Genomic DNA, 19,325 nt, shown 5'->3' with positions numbered 1-19,325 from the left:
CTATCTTTTAAATACACTGCACTCTGCCCATGGGACTATCGTGTTTAAATCTGCACACACATACACTGCAATTGCAGGTCTGAGACATGTTTACAAGGCTACTCATGTGGGTAGCACATCAATGATGTGGGGTCACTAGAGGCATTTAATTTACAGGCCCTACAAACACATGGTGCACTATACTAGGGACATACTAGTACATCAAATATGCCAATCATGGATAACCAATCATAATCACAATTTACACAGGGAGCACTTCCACTTTAGCACTGATCAGCACTGGTAAAGTGACCAGAGTACCAAAACCAGCAAAAACAAAATCCAGCAAACAGTCAAAAATACAGGAAGAAGAGGGGAACAGATAGGGGTAACTACACCGAGTTTGGCAGGTCTAACATGATCGATATTGTGTCTGCATTACTACAAGTGAAATATATCCTATACAATCCATTATACATCTGCTAAACTCTAACTCAGGCCAATAGCTTTCTGGAAAGAAACTCCTTTGAGGTGTATTGACAAGTCTGTCATAACATAGGCCTTCACCTTCTCACACTTTTTTTGACAAAACATAAAATGCATATTAAATGTATCATGATGTTTCTATTGATGCCATTGGAAACTTTCTAAAGATATTTTAGGTATAGGATAGAAAATGGATTCCAGGACCGTCTCATTTGGCTGTTTTCCTAACTTTTGATGATTGTATAGTCCATGTAGCCTCCAGCTCGGTCTTCCCTCTTGCCCTGTAATCACTCACTTTACACGGTGTCTGCCACCTCCTTTTGATCTTCTTGTTAGTTTTTAGTCCCAGACAGAATATTAATTAAACAAGCCTGATTCTGAGCAATTTCAGAGCGAGTGTTGTAGACTGGCTCAAGTAGCGAAATGTAAAACTTTTACACAGGTACCGTCAGATCTCTCATTGAAGTGCAATTTTCACACATATGTACGGAAAAATGCACCTTGCATAATATATATAATAAAAAGAATATTCTCGAACTTTGGTACCGAGGGCAGATTACATTAGAGAAGATTTAAACCAAGTTATCACTTACTAGCCATTGCATCAATTTATGGTGAGCTATCCCTAAAATAAAATCCTGTATTAGCTTTTCTTGTAGGTAAAAAGGACGCCATTTGCACACTATAACTGCCCGTCTCCTAATGTCATACTCTCTTGGGATCCTATAAAGAAATTGTAAAAAAATATATATATTACGGCTTGTTAACTGTTTCATGTCTCTCTCAGTCAGTTATTGCGTACTTGTTGGGCCACAGATTTGGACATGACATAACTAGAACCCAAATGGAATCTGCTGGGACCGCTTGGAAGTATGGGAGGGTCTTCGTGCCTTAAAACCAGCTCGTCATTGGACTCTCTCATTTGTAGGACAGTATGTGAACAGTGGCGTAACAAAACTCAAAAGGGCCCCCTGCAAAATACATGGAGGGAACCCTCCCACCCAGTCAGGATCTCTCAGGCCAGTTTACCGTGCTGAGGGTGCCCCTGCAGCTAGCCCCCCCCAGCTCCGCGTCGCCTCGGAGTCCTTTGTTACGCCACTGCATGTGAAATCTGTCCCTTTAAAGAGTATCATTAGTCCTACTAATGTATTTATTCGTATTTGTTATTCCAATTCTTATTTTACTAATTTGATATCAATATAGCGGTTAGGGTGTACTCTTTACACTGGCCTTCAAAAGGATGCATTGGTTCTGCTCATGTCACTAATCTCGGATTGCTGTACCACTGGGTGTTTTATTTCACTTATCAGGTGTAAATGTATATCACTAGGAGGCATCCTGACATTTACAACATGCCATAGGTTTTGATCGTGCTGCGATCTGTAACACAGGGCGAAGCTTCTTGTAGTCATCTAGTATAGGACCCTTCAATAGTTGGGGCAATGGCATCTTGGGTGGAAACTTGTAGAGCGGCAGGATGAAGTTCCTACCATACCTTTTCCCTGCTAGACAGATTGGAGTGGGTGACTCAAGAGATGTGGAGTTCAATACTAGGATACTGACTTCATTATCAATGCATACGTTTGATATGCTAATACACGTTTATGAGTGTACTGCATTATAGGTCATTTGTTGGCTTTGAAAATTGTTGATGCAAGTCCTGACTTTTTTATGTTAATTTTGAGATGTTGAAATAGACCTGTCAAGCAGTAATTAAGTAGTAGGCCTGTCAAGCAGTAATTAAGTACACATAGTACTAGGAACCAAAGAGTTCAAATCTACAATTGTATATACTCCTTCAAAATAGTGTAGGGTTTTAGCTTGCAGTTAGTCTTTTGTAAAGGGGTGATCTCATGGCAGGCTGAAGAAAGTGGCAGGTCTTTTAAACCCTTCTGTTACAAAATCCTGGGCATTTAAAGGATACAAAGCAGTTTCTGGTGATGATTTGATGACAGGCACTGACCCAATGAAAGATGGCAGCCACAGAAGCGTGGAGTTAAAAGATATAAAGAAGTGGAAAACTGGCGCCCACAAATCGTCAGGGAAAGACAAGGCTGTTGGTATTTGCAGCACAATCTATTCTAACGTGAGGGCAAATCTATCACAACAGTCTGAAGGAAGAAACCCTCATACAATGTTCTGGGAAAACACATATAGCTGGGTAGTTTTGGGGGCCTGGAGATCTGTCTTGGGGTGGATGATGTATCCCTATGGGCATGGAAGGGAAAATGGTCCCTAGGGTAAAGCAAGAGCAATGTTGTAAGCTTTTGCAGATAGGATGATCTGCACTTGAAGCAAGTCCGAGTCTGTGCTACCTTCTCTGTCGTGCCTGCAGAGCTCGGGAAATCAAAGGGCTCTGAGTTTCCCATCTAAATGGACTATGTTAGCAGTTGGCTGACCTTAGTGTTATGAACCCCCCACCCTTAATTGGTTTCCTTTCAGACATCTGGACCGTCATTGAGAAATAGTCCTCATGATTACTAGTCCTACCTACATCAGTCCTACCTACATCTCACCCCCACCCCCGGAATGGATGCCATAAATGAGAAAAAGTAAATGGTGGCAGTTCTCTTATCTTTCTCCCTCTCAAGTATCTGCCAGTTGTGTGACCCCGTCCCTGAGTGGACATGTTTGCCGCCTCATATTCACTGAGGTCTAAGGGGTCTACCTACCCCAGGCGGTCAGAGGGGTCATCCTTCCCCTCCTCTCCTATCTCTGGAGCTTCATCTGGGGTGTCCTGCTGGGACTCTGCCCAGGCTTCAAGGGACGTAAACAGTTCTGCCTTCCCATGTGTGGTAGCTGCTGGTAATCCCCTGGCCTCAAACAACACCCTAAGCTAAACTACAGGGCGTATGATAGGCCAGCCAGATCAAGTTCCATAGTATCCCTAGATTTTGCATCACACACAACTTTGAAAAAACGGAATCAATCATTTAGCAAAATTAATAAAAAAATAATTGAAATGAGTACAAATTAAAAATCTAAAACAATTTTTGCACTTGGACAATTTAGAGTATTTTTTTATTTGCCTCACTTAAATACTGATATTAAAAACAGGTACTGGATCCCACCACTGCACACCAAATGTTGGAAAGTGGTTTATTAGTAGGGGCAGGTAGGTACCTACACTTCGTAATAAGGCCACAATCACAAATAAGGTTCAGTCAAGTTCTCAATAAACTAATCCTTGCCCAACCCTTCATAGCTTGCCCCAAGAGCTCTTAGGCTTAACTTAGGAGCCAGGTGTGCAAAGCATTTAATATCAAAAATAGTAAATAAATAAAACACAACCTCCAATAAAAACACAACACCAATTTATAAAAATAGGAAATATGTTTATTTTTAAATGATACCAAAATGCCAAAAATCCAATGTGGGGAACCGGAAATATGAATTTTTAAAACATAAATCAAAAAATGAGCTTTCTAGTGCCTAAAAGTGAAAAGTGCCAACTGCGGCTATCTGGTTGCACGGGTCTAGGTGAAAGTCAAAGTTTGAGGCTGATTATAATGGAGCCCAAATCGGATACACTAAACGGTAGGCCTCGGTCCACATTTTACCTTTGGATTTAGACTCTTTTCTGGTTCTTTTTCGCTCGACGTTGAGTGAGTTTCCTTGGTAGGCCTGATTGCAGTTTGACAACAGCGGTTTATTTCAGAGCGAGGTTTCAGTGAAATTCTGTCAAAGGCTAACCAATCAGAAGAGGCAGCTACAGCACTAACTTTAGGAAAGAGTTCTAAAACTCTTTCCCTGTAATAGTCGTGGTAAATCCAACATTGGCATTTAGTTTGACTAATCTTAATTATTAATTTGACAGTTTGAACCAAATTTTTATCTCACTCCTATCAAAAGATAGACTTTATTAGTTTTAAATAAAACCTTCCCATGTTAGCCTATGGAGCTAATGTACTACTATGGGGAAAACAATATTGGCAGTTATTCCCTCACCAGGGTTTATAACACATCCTTTATAATGGCCATGCTTATAATTACCAGGCACCCACCCTTGGGGCACCTAGGGAAGACCTTGGGGGGGGGAAGATACATGTATAAATAGGTAATCTGGGACTTTGGAATTACTTTTAATTTCAAAGTCGAATTTGGGCTTAATTCTAGTTTTAAAAGCAGCCTGGAAGGCAGAACTGCCTTTAAAATGTCAACAGGGACCACAGTAGAGAACTGATAAGTGCCTTAACTCCACTAGGTTCCCTAAACCTACATGCTTTACCATATGCTAGGGACTTACAGGTAGGTTGTAGGAACCAATTAAATTTTTTCCTAATTACCATATACCTTTGAAACAGAGCATTGGCCTTAGGCCTGCAGTAACCATTGGTATCGGTCAAAACAGATGGGGGTGATCAAGGAAAAAGGATGTCTTTCTCCCACCCTACTTGCCTGTACAACAAAATAGTAAGTATATGTCAAGTAGGTGTAGTTTGATGAATCCGCACACATTTTCCAAAAGACTTTCATGCTCACATCAGCTGCTGTCTGGAATGTTTTGGGGTGATCTGTCAAGTAAGGTCGAGAAAAAGAGGGGGTCCGAAAACATGTTTTCCCCATTCATTTTTCCATAGGGAATTTGAACAACTATAGTGACGAAACCGCTGGATGGAATTACACTGAACTTAGCAGAAAGGTAGCTCTTGGTCCACTTTTTGTTAAGTGGTATAAATCAATTCAGTAGTTTTATAGTTCCTAAATGAAAACCAAATTTGTACATATAGGGACGCGGATCCTCCTTTGATCCTCCTTGGATTTGGAGGAAAAGCAAGGCCCTGATTGGCTGGATGCCATCTGACAGAAAAGTTGCAGCTGCATTTTGTTTCTCACACTGCCTGTGAGGGGAGGGGGAGTGGGAAACAGTGTTAAAACAAATAAGGGGTTCCGGTATAGATATCCTGACCCTGTAGGATACATGGAGGGGTCAATTAGGGAGCCCTCAAGGGGAAAAATTGCTCTTTTTTATCTGCCCAATCCATGGATTTGAGGATCCTCCTCAAATCCTCCTTGGATCCTGGGGAAAAGCAAGAAGCTGATTGGCTTGCCACAGCCTGACACAAATATTAACATGTGTGTTTAAAAAAGCATAGAAATTCACTTAAAAAAACAAAGGTTACCGGGATGTAATATTTAGGTTGACGTGTTACCCATATAAAACCATTGAAATTCAGCAGTTATAGATATACTTATAGTTATAATTATCTGAAGAAACTATAATTCATGCTGGAAGGTAACTTTAGGCCATGAGTTATAGTTTCTCAACATAAGCATAACTATAAGTTCAACTATAACTACTGAATGTTTGTGGTTTTTATAAGGGTAAAACGTCAAACTAACTATAACATCCCTGTAACCTTTGTTTTTGTCAGTGAATGTATATATATATTTCCCATTTGGGATCAACTGTGATGAGGAATTATACTGCCATTTGTAAATATAAAATGAGTTTAGAACGAAAACCAGTTAAACAAATAAATAAGGAAATGTGAGTACCACATGTGAAAAATTGAGTATTGAAGAAATAGAAGATTGGAATATGAGTCGCATTAGGTATTATAAAAATATAGAAGTTATTATTATACATGTGGCCTAAAAACTGACAAAGATGTAACAATAATATATATAGATACTGGTGATATCTAAACTTAGCTGTACAACTTTGGCAAGTAGAACCAAACAAAATGTACTAGTGGAGCACAACAATTTTTTTCTTTCTTTTTTCTAAAGTATTGATAATCAAAAAGTCAAATATGACTATATAATTAGTAAATTGTGATAGACTGTCCACAATCCATATACATTCATATATTATTAACCTCAAGCAATGTAGGTTCTCATAATGTTATATAATGAAAATATTTATTTCAAAAATTGGTGACAATGATAAATAACATACAACACTAAACCCCTACAGTAGACAACCAATCAACATAAAAGACATAACGTAAATAGATACAATAAAAGTCCATAATCTAACACAGAAATAAACTATGAGTCAAAGGACAGGATGATATTTTGTCGAATCCACATGTAACATCAGCCGACACGTGTTTCGTCCACACATTCAACTTCTTCAAGACTTAGGGGGTCATTCCAAGCTTTCCGCCGCCCGCCAAGCGGGAACCGCCAGAAGACCATACCGCGGTCAAAAGACCGCGGCGGTCATTCTGGGTTTCCCACTGGGCTGGCGGGCGACCGCCAAAAGGCCGCCCGCCAGCCCAGTAGGAAACATCCTTCTACGAGGAAGCCGGCTCCGAATGGAGCCGGCGGAGTGGAAGGTGTGCGACGGGTGCAGTAGCACCCGTCGCGAATTTCAGTGTCTGCTAAGCAGACACTGAAATTCAAAGTGGGGCCCTCTTACGGGGCCCCACGACACCCCTCACCGCCATCCTGTTCCTGGCGGTCGAAACTGCCAGGAACAGGATGGCGGTGAGGGGGTCGGAATCCCCCATGGCGGCGCAGCAAGCTGCGCCGCCATGGGGGATTCCTCAGGGCTGCGGAAAACCGGCGGGACACAGCCGGTTTTCCGGTTCTGACCGCGGCCATACCGCCGCGGTCAGAATGCCCTTAGGAGCACCGCCAGCCTGTTGGCGGTGCTCCCGCCGACCCCGGCCCTGGCGGTCAAGGACCGCCGGGGTCGGAATCACCCCCTTAATCTCTCCATTTACCACTTGTATCTCCGCTGGGGGTCACGTAACTAGTTAGCATAATTCCGATAACGTTCGAGACTCCTCCATGCTAACTGGTTGCGCGACCCCTAGCGGAGATACAAGTGGTAAATGAAGAGATTAAGCCTTGAAGAAGTCCAATGTGTGGACGAAACACGTGTCGGCTGATGTTACATGTCGATTCAACAAAATATCATCCGGTCCTTTGACTCATAGTTTATTTCTGTGTTAAAATATGGCCTTGCTTTTTTCCCTGTTTATTTTGTGCCTTCTCCTTGCTTCTCCCTCGTTCTCAATGTTTTCACCTTGTATACTGGCCGAGAGAGGGGGGCTGTCTGCCCACCTCTCCCCCTTAAATGCTGGGCAGACCCCAGAGGATGGGGTCCTTGGTCCCAATATTGGCCTGGGAAGCAGGGCTGTGCGCCCCCTCCACCCTTAAAATGCTTAGCTCGCCCATGGTTATGAGTTTCCTGGGGCCAATATTAGCCCTAGAATGGGGGGGCTGCATGGCCCCTCCCCTTTAGGAAGGTAGCAGGCCACTAGGAATAGGGTGCCTGACCACAGTTGGCCTAGGAGGGGGAGCTAGTCAGTGTTGACTGCATTTGAGAGGTTGGCCACGGGGCCTGACAGCAGTCAGGCCCTTCAGTCATGCCACCATGCAGCATGGCCAAAGGGTGTGAGCAGCATGGGATTGGCTGTGTGCGGCCATGCAGGGAGTTGGCCAATGCCCTAAGGTAATTATAATTCACACCCTCGCCAGTCACTGCTTGTTACCCCACATATTACAACACTAATGACATCTCATACAAAAATCATTGATAACATCACATCATTGATATAATTGATTAATATCTTGGCAACATTTAATCTAAAATTACTGATGAGAAAACTGTACATGGTGGCGCCAGGAGTTTTAGTTACCTTAGGGAAAGCGTTATAACCGTAACTATAGCTATATTCTTTATTCAATTTCCTAAAGGGATATTCAAAACAACTAAAGCCTGAACCTCTGGACGGAGTTATGCCAATGTTAGCAGAAGGCTAGTTCATGGTCCAGAGCCCAGAGCCCTTTCTGTGATGTGGTGTAAATCAGTTCAGTAGTTTTAGAGATATTTAAGAAATGAAAATGTGTATATATTGGGAAGTGGACCCTTTGTGGATCCACTCTCAGAGGATTCACGGTCCCAAGTGAAAAGCAAGGGCCTGATTGGCTGGTCGCAACCTGAGAGGAAAGTGCGGCTACCATTTTCTTTCTTGCATTGGGCCGATGGGTGGAAAAAAACACTAAAACACTGACATAGGGGGTCAGAATACACGATTCCTGACCCCATACAAGAGATTTCTTTGAGCCTCCTTTTTCTTGGCCCCGCTTGACGTATCACCCCAAAACCTTCTGTGTGCATCAAGAATCACAGGGCCACTTTTCTTTTATTTAGTGAAGATTTGTCAAACGGTGCCAAAGATATAGACAAGTCAAAAAACATTTTTTCTATGGAAACATGGTCCTAACTATAACTACCTAATGGTGTGTGTGTATATATATATATATATATATATGTATATATATATATATATATATATTTATATGTGTGATTGTGTGCGGGTGTATGAGTGTGTATTAGTGGTTTCACTTACCTGATATGTCCTTATTATTATATTGTAAAGTCATGAGTGGCAAAGGTGCTAAAGACTTGCATGATAAATGCAATGCATCAAAATGGACGCGTGGTAAAGTCATGTGTGCTAATGACATTCATTGTAATGTCATACATCCACAGTCGTATGATAATGACCGAATTCCAAGATTACATTTGTGTTGATGCGCTGAGACAGCTCCTTCTTTTTCTCATTGATCTGTGTTCTCTTGTAGTGCCTGGAGCAATACCTCTTGAATCAATCCAAGGAGGCCCATTTGAAGAAAAAATATTTCTACAATGGAAACCACCAAATGAGACCAATGGAGTCATCACGCTTTATGAGGTAAGAATTCCAATGCCACAGAAGATGGTCAGTGATGCTGCTTAACTTGTAAATACTTGTATGGTCAAATTTCAAATGCCAATAAACCAATATTTTAAGACTGTGACAAATGTAATGTGGTGCAAGGATGTGTGTGAATACCTAGAAACATTATATGATCAGACCTCCTATGGCATGTAGTGATGTCAACCTTTTTCTTATACTTTGTCTTTAAAAAAAAGTTAGCTATTTCATTTTTAAATTACAGTTTATGTTAACAAAAAGTTGTTTTCCATAATAAAATTCTCTCACATTGGCACATTCTTGGCCACATTCTTAAAACCATGGAAATACATTTAGTTGTGAAAAGAAGAAAGATCGAGCCTACTAAATGATGTAAGCTGGCCTTACCTAGGAGAAATATTAATAACTCTGGAGTAATATGAGTATTTTTAGAAATTATGCTTTACTTTAATGGAAAATTAACAAAATTAAACATCTATACCAGCTTAAGTAATTAAGAGTAATTTGGGGTAAAAGTCCTACCACAGGTGCCAATGTGCAAGCACTATGATAGAGTAGGAGGCTGCTGACTACTCCTCTTCACGTCCTGAGGCATTTAGTACTATTTTCTTAGTTCTAAATTAATCCTTTGGACTATTTAGGATGCAAGAGTACATTTTGCATGAAAATCACACTAAATGCTGGATTATGCTTCTCACATAATTATGCATAATTACAAGTAATTTTGCACTAATTATGAATAATTACATTGGAGAGAATTACACCAGTTACGCCCATCCCTTAAGCTTGCTGACTGCTAAAGATCTGTTTTTAGCTTACCAAAAACCTACAGTGATCTTACACCCCTCCCATTGCTTACCAATGGTTGGCTTTGTTTTACTCTCATAGGTTTGCTTTTTACTTGTTACTTAGTTGTTTTGCCTTGTCTATATTGTGTTTACCTCTCCCCTGAAGTATACCCTTTTATCCTTCCAGTGCTCACTTTTAGGGGACCACTGTTTTTTCCTTTTGATTAGGCATGTGTGCTTTGCTTCTCCCCCACCTGCTCTGTTTCTCTCTCTCATACATGTGTATCTACCCACCCTACTGACACGTGCTTCTCTCCTCCCTGGGTTCATTTTTGCCCTTGCCCATGTACTTGTCTTTTATTTTGATCCTCACATCTGTCTTCCCACCCTCCTTGTTTCCCCTTTTCTCATGCTCTTTTGCCTCCACCACACCAGCTGACCCGGCCTCTGTTGTGCACACCTGTGGTCCTATTTTTTTTTTATAATTCATCTTTTTTCCTTTCTGAGATGGTGAGGAAGTAATTGGCTGCTGGCTGTTCCACTTTCTAAATACAAGTGCTTTCGTAATATTTTCTTTTGATATTGCATGTGTCATAACACGCACACATTTACAAAATGACACTGCCTGCGTGGCCACATCATCTTGCCTTTTTAGGTTGAGTAAAAGCGTATGACCTCATGTATACTTTAGTATACATCTCTGAGAGCTTAAACCCTCCCCTCCTTCTCATTTGTTTGTTTCAGTGTCCTTTAAAATTGCTTGCTTGTGAGTGGTTAATGTTTGCTCTTTGTCTCATCTTTTGGTCAGTTGTTTACTCCATGGAGCAGTGCCGTAGTACTTGTACCCTTCCTTTCGTCCCATTACAGTAACTGTAAAGAGACTACTGTTTTCTTCGGCCAAGAGCACTGCATGCAAGCGCTCGATCTTTCCAGTCACTCCAAACTCCGATTAAGCAAAGAGCACGGCACCCACTTCACGGCCACTGCTCTTCATATTTCAACATGGCAGCGCCTAACTTATATCTTTATGGCTCACACTTGAGCCAGATTCACGGACACCATTTCATGTTTTTTATTTTTTATTTTATTAGTACCCATTATGGAAGGGAGAAACCCACAACTGCACATTTATCTCTGTGCATCAGCGAGGTTTCCAGCAGACTGGTGCCATTTTAACATCTGGCAAATGCCACACTATTCATGCCCTTTGTGCGTTTTCCCAATCTCCATTTGGTATTTACCTGCATAGATGCATACGCTTTCAGCTGCTTTAGTCTGTTTGGGTCTTCCTCTGTTCAGTGCTCTGTTGCTTTTACCTGTTCTCGATGACTCAGATCAGGCTCAGCTCTCCATCAAGAGGTGTTGTTGAGGAAGGTGCAGCAAATCTCCCACAAAGAGGGTCCTGTTTGTGGGCTACATTTATTTGTTTGTTTCACAGACTATTACAAATGAGCTCCACGTTGTGAACTCGTATGGGATACTGTTGCTCTTAAAATTCTCCTCATCTTAAAATATGCTTTTCCTGCACAGATTAGTTTCACTTGGCACATTTTTAAAATTTCGATTAGAACTTTTTTTTGCACTGGATTATAACTTTTTAACATGCTGCGCAGCATGCACTCTGCTATACAACACACCTTAAGGATATTGGTAAAGCCAAAAGCACAGGCTAAATACTTGCAGGATCCCAAAAGTGAGACCTATTGGCTTTGCCAATGCTTGTTTTAAATGTAATTTTGTTCATGCTGTACAGCATTTCCTGACGGTGTACAGAATAAGCAAAGGGAACTGGCACACCAAAGGGTAAACAAAGACCAGCTTTTTCAAATATTATACATTTATTATTTGCATTTATCAGGCGTTATTGATTCAAGAAGTTGTTATGCATGAACCTAACAAAATGACCAAAGTACTTTTTCTACTACTTGTACAATTTTGATGTTTTCCGACTTGTTGAGCTCAGCATCATCTGGATTTAACATATTTTCTTGACAGCCACCTAGCAGGGACCAAATCAAGAAAGTACATCAGAAAACTGCAGAAATTGGTCTGTTACCACTTCTGTGTGTAGTTTTAAAACTTTCCTGGATTCACAAAACGTTTCGGGCGTGTGCATGAACGCCTGCGCTAATCATAGCTTTCCAGGTATAATCAGGGATGTAGCTTCAGGGGGGTGTTTGGGGTGTTACACTCCCTTAGTAAATATATTATTTAAAAAATATTTGGGTGCGGGAGCTTTCAGTCGGGTATGGTAAGGTGTCTGTTGGATTTCACCTGCAATTTATAAATACTTGCTCAAACACACACACACACACACACTTGTCTATCTTTTGAAGGTCTTACAGCATGATTATTTTATAAAATACTGTGTTTCAACTAGCCCATCTCAAACCACAATCCTTTCCCTTTGCACAGTCCCTTAAGCCCACTTCCTGCGCTGCATGATATGTCAGCGTGATTGTCGGAAAACATGAAGCTCACAGCCCCTTCCCCCACTCTTAATACCCAGGCTAAGCCCCTAGGTATAATAATGGATATGTTTTGTAATTTCCTTCTTTCTTTCTTTATGCTTGAGACATTTTCCACATGTATACTTGTACTGATTGTGAAATACCAGCGCCTTTGTGCCATTGAGTCATTTATTTCTTAGCATGAACAATAATTTTCCTTACGGATAAACACCTTCCCTCACACCTTTATTAAGTGGGGGATATTCCCTATCCACAGCTGACAGGATTAAATCTCTACTTTCAATGTTGAAGGAATTGGAGTGTAGTTATGAAATACTCACAAATTTTCTGGAGTACGGGTGACCTAAAACTTACACTTCCTACCTCTTGCTTTGAATGTATTCATGCATAATATTGTGCATTTACTTAACAGAATTTCACAGGAGGAACACGTTTTATAAATATCTGGAGACATTTGGTAAGTACGCTGCTCCCTTTGTGTGTGTAAATTAGATTACAAGAGCAACTCGTTGTGACTGGGTCAATCATGTCTTTACAATATATTATAAAAATGTAATGTCATGAACATGTCTGAAACGTGATTCTGAGAGATCTGAATAATATAGAGATAATGTCAAAGAAAAGTATCAACATTGACACAGTTTTGGCATATCAGAACCAAGACAAATTTCTGGTTTGAGAAACAGTTGAATTCTGTGTTGAATCCACTCTCAGCACTTCCTGCTGAAGGACAGCAGCTCATCTGGTGGTCCTTCTTGGTACAACATACTGTAGAAATAGATATCTCCATGCGAGATTCCATGTCTCTTGTAGGGAAAGTACATTCCCTTCATGTATGCATAAATCAAATATTTACCTCCTCAGTATACGTCCACTAAGTGACATTACATGCTAAGTATCTCATTCTGAAGAATATTCTTCTATTATGTCCACCATACCTTCCTTCTCTGTGGAAAGGTCCAGAATAGAGTCTCCCCTTCACTAAATTGATCATTTGACTTTCAAGTGAAGCACGATCAAACCATGCTTGCTTTGCATGAACAATTAATTTATTTATTTCTGATTTGTTTACGAAATGTCTTGCCCAGAAGTGTCAGTGCGTTTTACAGATTAAAAAACATAGAGGAGGGGATAACTGAAATATATATTAAATAGGCGAGAATGTTTACGTTACTGCCAAATATTGCAGACATTATGGTGTTAATATCATTTAAATTTAAATTTCTCAAGTCAAAGTTATAACATGAAACTGACAGGCAATAAGTGAGTCCATTTCACCTTCCTGGAAATTGCTTCGATGAGCAAGGTTGAGAGACAACTTTGAGGCACTAACACTGCATGTTTGGGAAGCTGATCTTCCCTGCATCAGAAATAGCCAATTATCTCTATTATTAACAATGTTAGAAATCAATTTCTATGGAAGCTATCAGAGGTGGAAAGATCTAATTTAGACCTGTCTAACAGTACCTACATAGCAAGTCATGAATTCAAGAATCTCTAAAACTCCAATATCAGGGAGAAAAAAATAAAGAAGTGTTGACAGAATAAAAGCGGTATGCAGGTATGAGTAACGGAGTTTTAAATGAAGGATGTTTTCTTGGAATATCATGACCTCAATGGTGCAGTTCCATGTACTCGATTTGTTTTCTCTCTTTAGTAAAAAAAAAAGTAAATTAAAAAATGACCATTTTATGTTATTTAATAGGACTAGACTTGTGCTTCCGAGCAGGCGGGCTTAGAAACCTTAATTAGTGTTACATAAATCGCAAGAATATGTGAATCTTCTTGGGACAAAGAAAAGTTACTACTTAGCTTGAGTTGCTGGATTCTGAAGACAATATTTAAACATATAGTGATGACTTAAAAAATGAAGAATGGAACAAAAACACCATTGGCCCATCCACCGTGGCACTGAAGGGCACATTTAATTAGGTGGCTGTGCAACTGTGGACAATCAAAATGCTTTTAAACAGAGTGCAAGAGAGCTAGCAGCTAAAGTGGCCCAATGCATTGCTCATGATGGATGCTGTATTGGTGGAAGCAAGTTGTAATTGACAAACTGAGAAATTAGTGAAGAGGGCTGACTCAAAGAACATCTAAGTAAGTGTATACGCATGCATTTTTTTATCCGTGAATTTTAATTTACTTTAGGCTATGAAGACCAGAAAATGTGTTTCTATAACAGATGGAAAAAAGTGGTGGATTCTTTTCTTTTCACTTTTAAAGTAAGATGATTTAGCACACGGCCAGAGTCATGCAAGTTATTCATGATATCCATGTGTGATAATTTTATATACAATTAACTAAAGTGGAATCCATTTACACAGTTAATGTCAGGAGGCTGGTGACTATTTGAGACTCTTAGGCTATTTCTAGCTTTGGACATCCAGATTGCCACAGTATTAGTCGACCAGTGGTCAGGGCAATCCCTTCCCGTAACCACATTGCCATCTACACAAGTAGAACCTAGCAGAAAGTGCCTTCAAGAGGGATCATCACCGGAGGAAAAAAGCCCAAAGGCAAAATCCTTCAAGATGCTGATGAGGCTTCATGGCTGGCTAGAAGAACTTTGCTCAAGGATCAAAGTAGATGTCCAAAGCAGGAGAAGAAAAATCAGATGGAATCCTAAAAAACTGTCAGGAATCTATGAAAAGGAAGCATAGGATTGAAGAAGGAGCAAGAGGAAGGAAGTCTGGAGTACAGGAGACAGTACTGAAGAAAATCCATGGAAACCCCCAAAAAATGGTCAGTAGGGTGGGTACACAATTAAGCACTACTCGAAGCATTGCCACATAAAGAGTAGGAGGATATTTCTTCGTTTATAGGCTTAAAACAGAAAATAGTGCCAGATCCAATTGCCCTCCATCTTGGATTGGGATGGTATCCCAAGAGTGTTGAGAAACGATTGCCATCCTGGCTTGGGATGCATATACTTTCACAGAGGTCCCTACTGAGGAATCTGGGATGGAGAAACTCCAAGTTGCTTGAAATACTGCACATGTCTCTTGTAAGGGAACACCAGGCGAGAAGAATGCCCGTGAGGAAGATTATACTATCAAACTAGTATGCCAAAATGTAAGGTTTATGGGAGAAGCCTACAGCCCACTATCACTGATACGGACCACACTACACAAGATATAGGGAGGAGGCAGCACGTCCCACCTGCTAGAAGTGATAACAAAGGAGAATGGTTGGTAGGGACGTGGTTGTTTCAACAGTGCCACAAATGATAATTATTATGAAAACCTTGCATGTATCTGTTAATGATGGACTAAAGATGGGCACCATATTACTTAAGGGACCTCTCCATCTCCGCTCAAAACAGATGACAACAAGAACACATGACACAAAAAGTTAAGGTCTGGCTTTACATCATGGACGTAAGGAGTGGCTTTTCTACTCCAGCCTACTCTTTGCTACCCCTTGCAATCTCCTAGCTACCCCTGGTCTCAGGGCTCATGGAAATGGAGGCAGGAACAGAAAGAAATCATAACTCTAACAAACCAGATTACTTTATGTATATCTCTCTCTTCGTCCATCCACAAGCCCTTCTACGGGATATGGAAGGCTTTTGAATGCCTGTGGGTAAAAAAAAGCACAATACTATGGGATGGTTCTCAAGATAAATGGGTACGTGATGTCACGTCCTGCACTTCTAGCATTTTGTTTAATTGACATTCATGACTGATATACAACACTTTGATCTTCAGCTCCTGTGACTTAACACATTATTTCAGTTTGGAACTCAGTCCACTTTCTCCTTTCATAGAAGTGTATGAGAAAGAGCTAAAAACAGGGAAAAGATGGGGCAAATGTTTGAAAAGTGGTGCCACTTTTCTTGCGCCCCATTGCGTCCCCCTAACGCCACCATATGTGTGGCGTATTTAAGATATGTCACACCATGGTGCACGTTAGGAAACTAGCATTATACATTTTGACACTAGTTTGGTGCTTTGCAGGATTAGCACCAAAAATATTGACACTAATCCTGCAAAGTGACTTGAGGCCCATTCTTTCTTTAGTTTACTTTATTCGGTGCAAAAAGACCATAAAAGACATAAAATAAATAAATAACATACAGATTTCACAGTCATAAAAATTTCTAAAACCGTTGTTAATAAATTTTCCGAACACCAATAGCAGCATGTATAAAATTTAGCACGGCCTGGATTATGTCCATATTTCCCAAATCCTGTAAGTGGGAGTAAGCAAGTTGGCTAGTTCTAATACTGTTAGACTGAAATAGCGGACGTAAAAATCTTTTTCTTGGAACAGTATATAAAGTGCAAAAAAGCATAAAATGTAAAGTACTTTGAGATGTCTTTCCATCGCAGCAACAGGGAGGGAGGTTCCAGCAACTGGAATGCTACCTGATAGTGTAAGGTGTTCAGACGTAGTCTTGTGAGAAAAAACCTTTGTTGCTCATGATTAGTGATGGTGATATACAGCTTTGGTTGAAGTTGTTGTGTCTCATAGATTGTCCATGGTCTCATTGAACTAGGGGCTGGGTCCAAGTCCTGATTTTTCTGCCAGAATATGTCTTTAACCTTCTTAATATCCTGTCTTGTTAAAGTATCTGGTTTGAGGAAAAAGTCTCCTAATCCTAATGGTAGGAGAGAAAGATAAACATATCTTAGCCAGGGTATATCTTGAGATCGAGACAGAAGCAGACAGTCCTGTATCACCTTTCTACATAGAAGCGCTTCAGGCTTAGTCCAGATTTTTACCCACAATATAAGGGGTTGAAGTTTTATATAGCTGGATATGTATCTTAAACCTACTTCTTTATGGCAGAACTTTACTGGTGTAGATTGGGGGACTGATAATAGTCTTCTTAGAAATTTATTTTCTATAATCTGGAGCCCTGTACATTCTGCAAGCCCCCAGACTCCAGCTCCAAATGTCGCGACAGAGAGGCATTTAGAAGTGAAGACAGTCATCATTTCCTTAACAGGTTTATGCCGAAGACTTCTTGGAAAACTAAAAACAGCTTCAATGTTTTTTTTGGAATTGTATTGAGCGTATATTACCTAAAAACTTCCAGTTAAAATCAACGTCAATAGGGACCCCTAGATACGTAAAATGTGGGACCTTAAGTATCTCATGCCCATTTAAAATAAAAAAAAATGTTTTTGCTAATTTAGGACCGCACTTCATAACAAATGACTTGGTTCTGTTAATTTTAAGACCAAGATTCCTCATAAAAGTATTAAAAGCATTCAATAAAATCTGGAGGCCATTTGCTGTCCTTGAAATTAGTACTGCATCATCTGCGTATAAAAGTACAGGGATTGGAGAGTTATTGATAACTGCGGAATCTTTCCTAATTCGCAAAGAAATTTCTCCAGCCCATTTATATATAGGAGAAAGAGGAAAGGGGCAAGAACACATCCCTGTCTGACCCCTTTTTGTGAGGGGAATTTCTCTGTCAGGCCTCCCTCCCGGGAGTAACGGACCTGAGCCTCTGTGCAGGCATGAAGTTTACTAAGTAATATAACTATGTCTTTATCCACGCCCATACCCAACATTACCTTCCACAATTTTTCCCTGCTGACTGTATCAAAAGCGCAGGAGAGATCCATAAATGCTACATGTATACAGCCCCTTTTGGCTTTAGTATATTTCTGGACTATAAGTGTCAAATTAAAAGTTTGTTCGACTGTGCCCACCCCTGGGCGAAAGCCAAATTGTATTTCCGAGAGAGAGTGAGTATCAGTCGCCCATTGTTCTAGCTTATTTAAAATTTCTCGGCCTAAAATTTTGACTGAACTGTCCAGCAAAGAGATTGGGCGATAGCACAGGGGATCTGCCCTATCCCCCTTCTTGAAAATCGGGACGATTATTGCTTCTTTCCAAGAGTCTACTAAAGGGCCCACCACAACCGATCTAAAAACATTGGTTAGCAATGGACCCCAGAAGTCTGGGAGTGCTTTATATAAGTCAGCAGGAATTCTGTCTGGACCCGGGGCTTTCTCAGATGGACTATCTTGAATTGCTTGTTTAACGTCATCCACGCTTATAATATTACTAAAAGCCAAACTTGGCTGATCGTTTCCTGCAGGTTTTAGACAGTTTAGCATTTCTGATTGGGCATTTGTCTCTATGGCGAGAGTTTTTTTTAAATAGTCCACCCAAGTCTTGGCTGGGATGACAGTGTCCATGGGTGTCTCATATTTATCGCTCAATAGTGGAGAGTTAACCACACGCCAGAATGCAGTTGTATCTTTAATTTTACTTGCAGCCATCAATTCCTCCCACGCAGATTCACTTAGTTCAACTTTCCTTTTGGTAAGAACTTCTTTATAGTTTTTCCTGGCAATCTTGATTGCTTGTAGATCTTTGGGAGATGCATTGATTGTTTTTTTTAGCTTGCTTAGAGATGTGGTACATGCGTGGTTAAACCATCTTGGGCCATGGGCTTTATTAACTCGTTGAGGCTGTAGTTTCTCCGCCATATATTTTGTCAGAGAGGAGAATGCACAGATGATTTCATGCGAGGCCTTATTTTCATCCAGGGATGTCATAACATCTGGCCATTTATTCAAGAATAAATCTCTAAAAAAAATATTACTGTTTATCTTCCCCCATTTGATTGTAAGCCCTTTTTGGGATGAGAGCTTCATGGCAGAGTTTCGCTTCCCTCTTCTTGAATCATTTGTCAGATCTAAATTAATCGCAATGGACAGGGGATTATGATCACTAAAACAAGTCGGGGTAACCCTGAGTTGTCCTGTAATAGGGGACACTTCTCTAGAGTAAATAATATAGTCAATAGTGGTGTGAGTGTCCCCCCTTACAAATGTTGGTATCCCTCTAATAGCGGGTGTGGGAAAGGAAAGAGAATTTACTGTTATCAAAGAATTAAGAGCGTTCCCATACGGGGAATGCTTAAAGTGTTGAATGGGATTGTCATTCTCGTCCAGGAGTCCACAGCAGTCAAGGAA

At 40.5% G+C, this 19,325-nt stretch overlaps 1 protein-coding gene across 1 annotated transcript in view; it reads left to right on the top strand.

Annotated features, from left to right (window-relative positions):
• The window catches only part of PTPRT (protein tyrosine phosphatase receptor type T), a 1,804,620-nt gene that overhangs the window by 1,176,876 nt on the left and 608,419 nt on the right, over positions 1 to 19,325 (top strand). Inside the window, exon 9 of the mRNA XM_069243772.1 lies at positions 9,010 to 9,119. Within this exon, the coding sequence (XP_069099873.1) occupies positions 9,010 to 9,119 (110 nt within the window). The remainder of the gene's footprint in view (positions 1 to 9,009; positions 9,120 to 19,325) is intronic.

Source organism: Pleurodeles waltl, chromosome 7, assembly GCF_031143425.1.
Source record: "Pleurodeles waltl isolate 20211129_DDA chromosome 7, aPleWal1.hap1.20221129, whole genome shotgun sequence".
Lineage (NCBI taxonomy): Eukaryota > Metazoa > Chordata > Amphibia > Caudata > Salamandridae > Pleurodeles > Pleurodeles waltl.
This window is presented reverse-complemented; position numbering and strand designations above follow the sequence as displayed.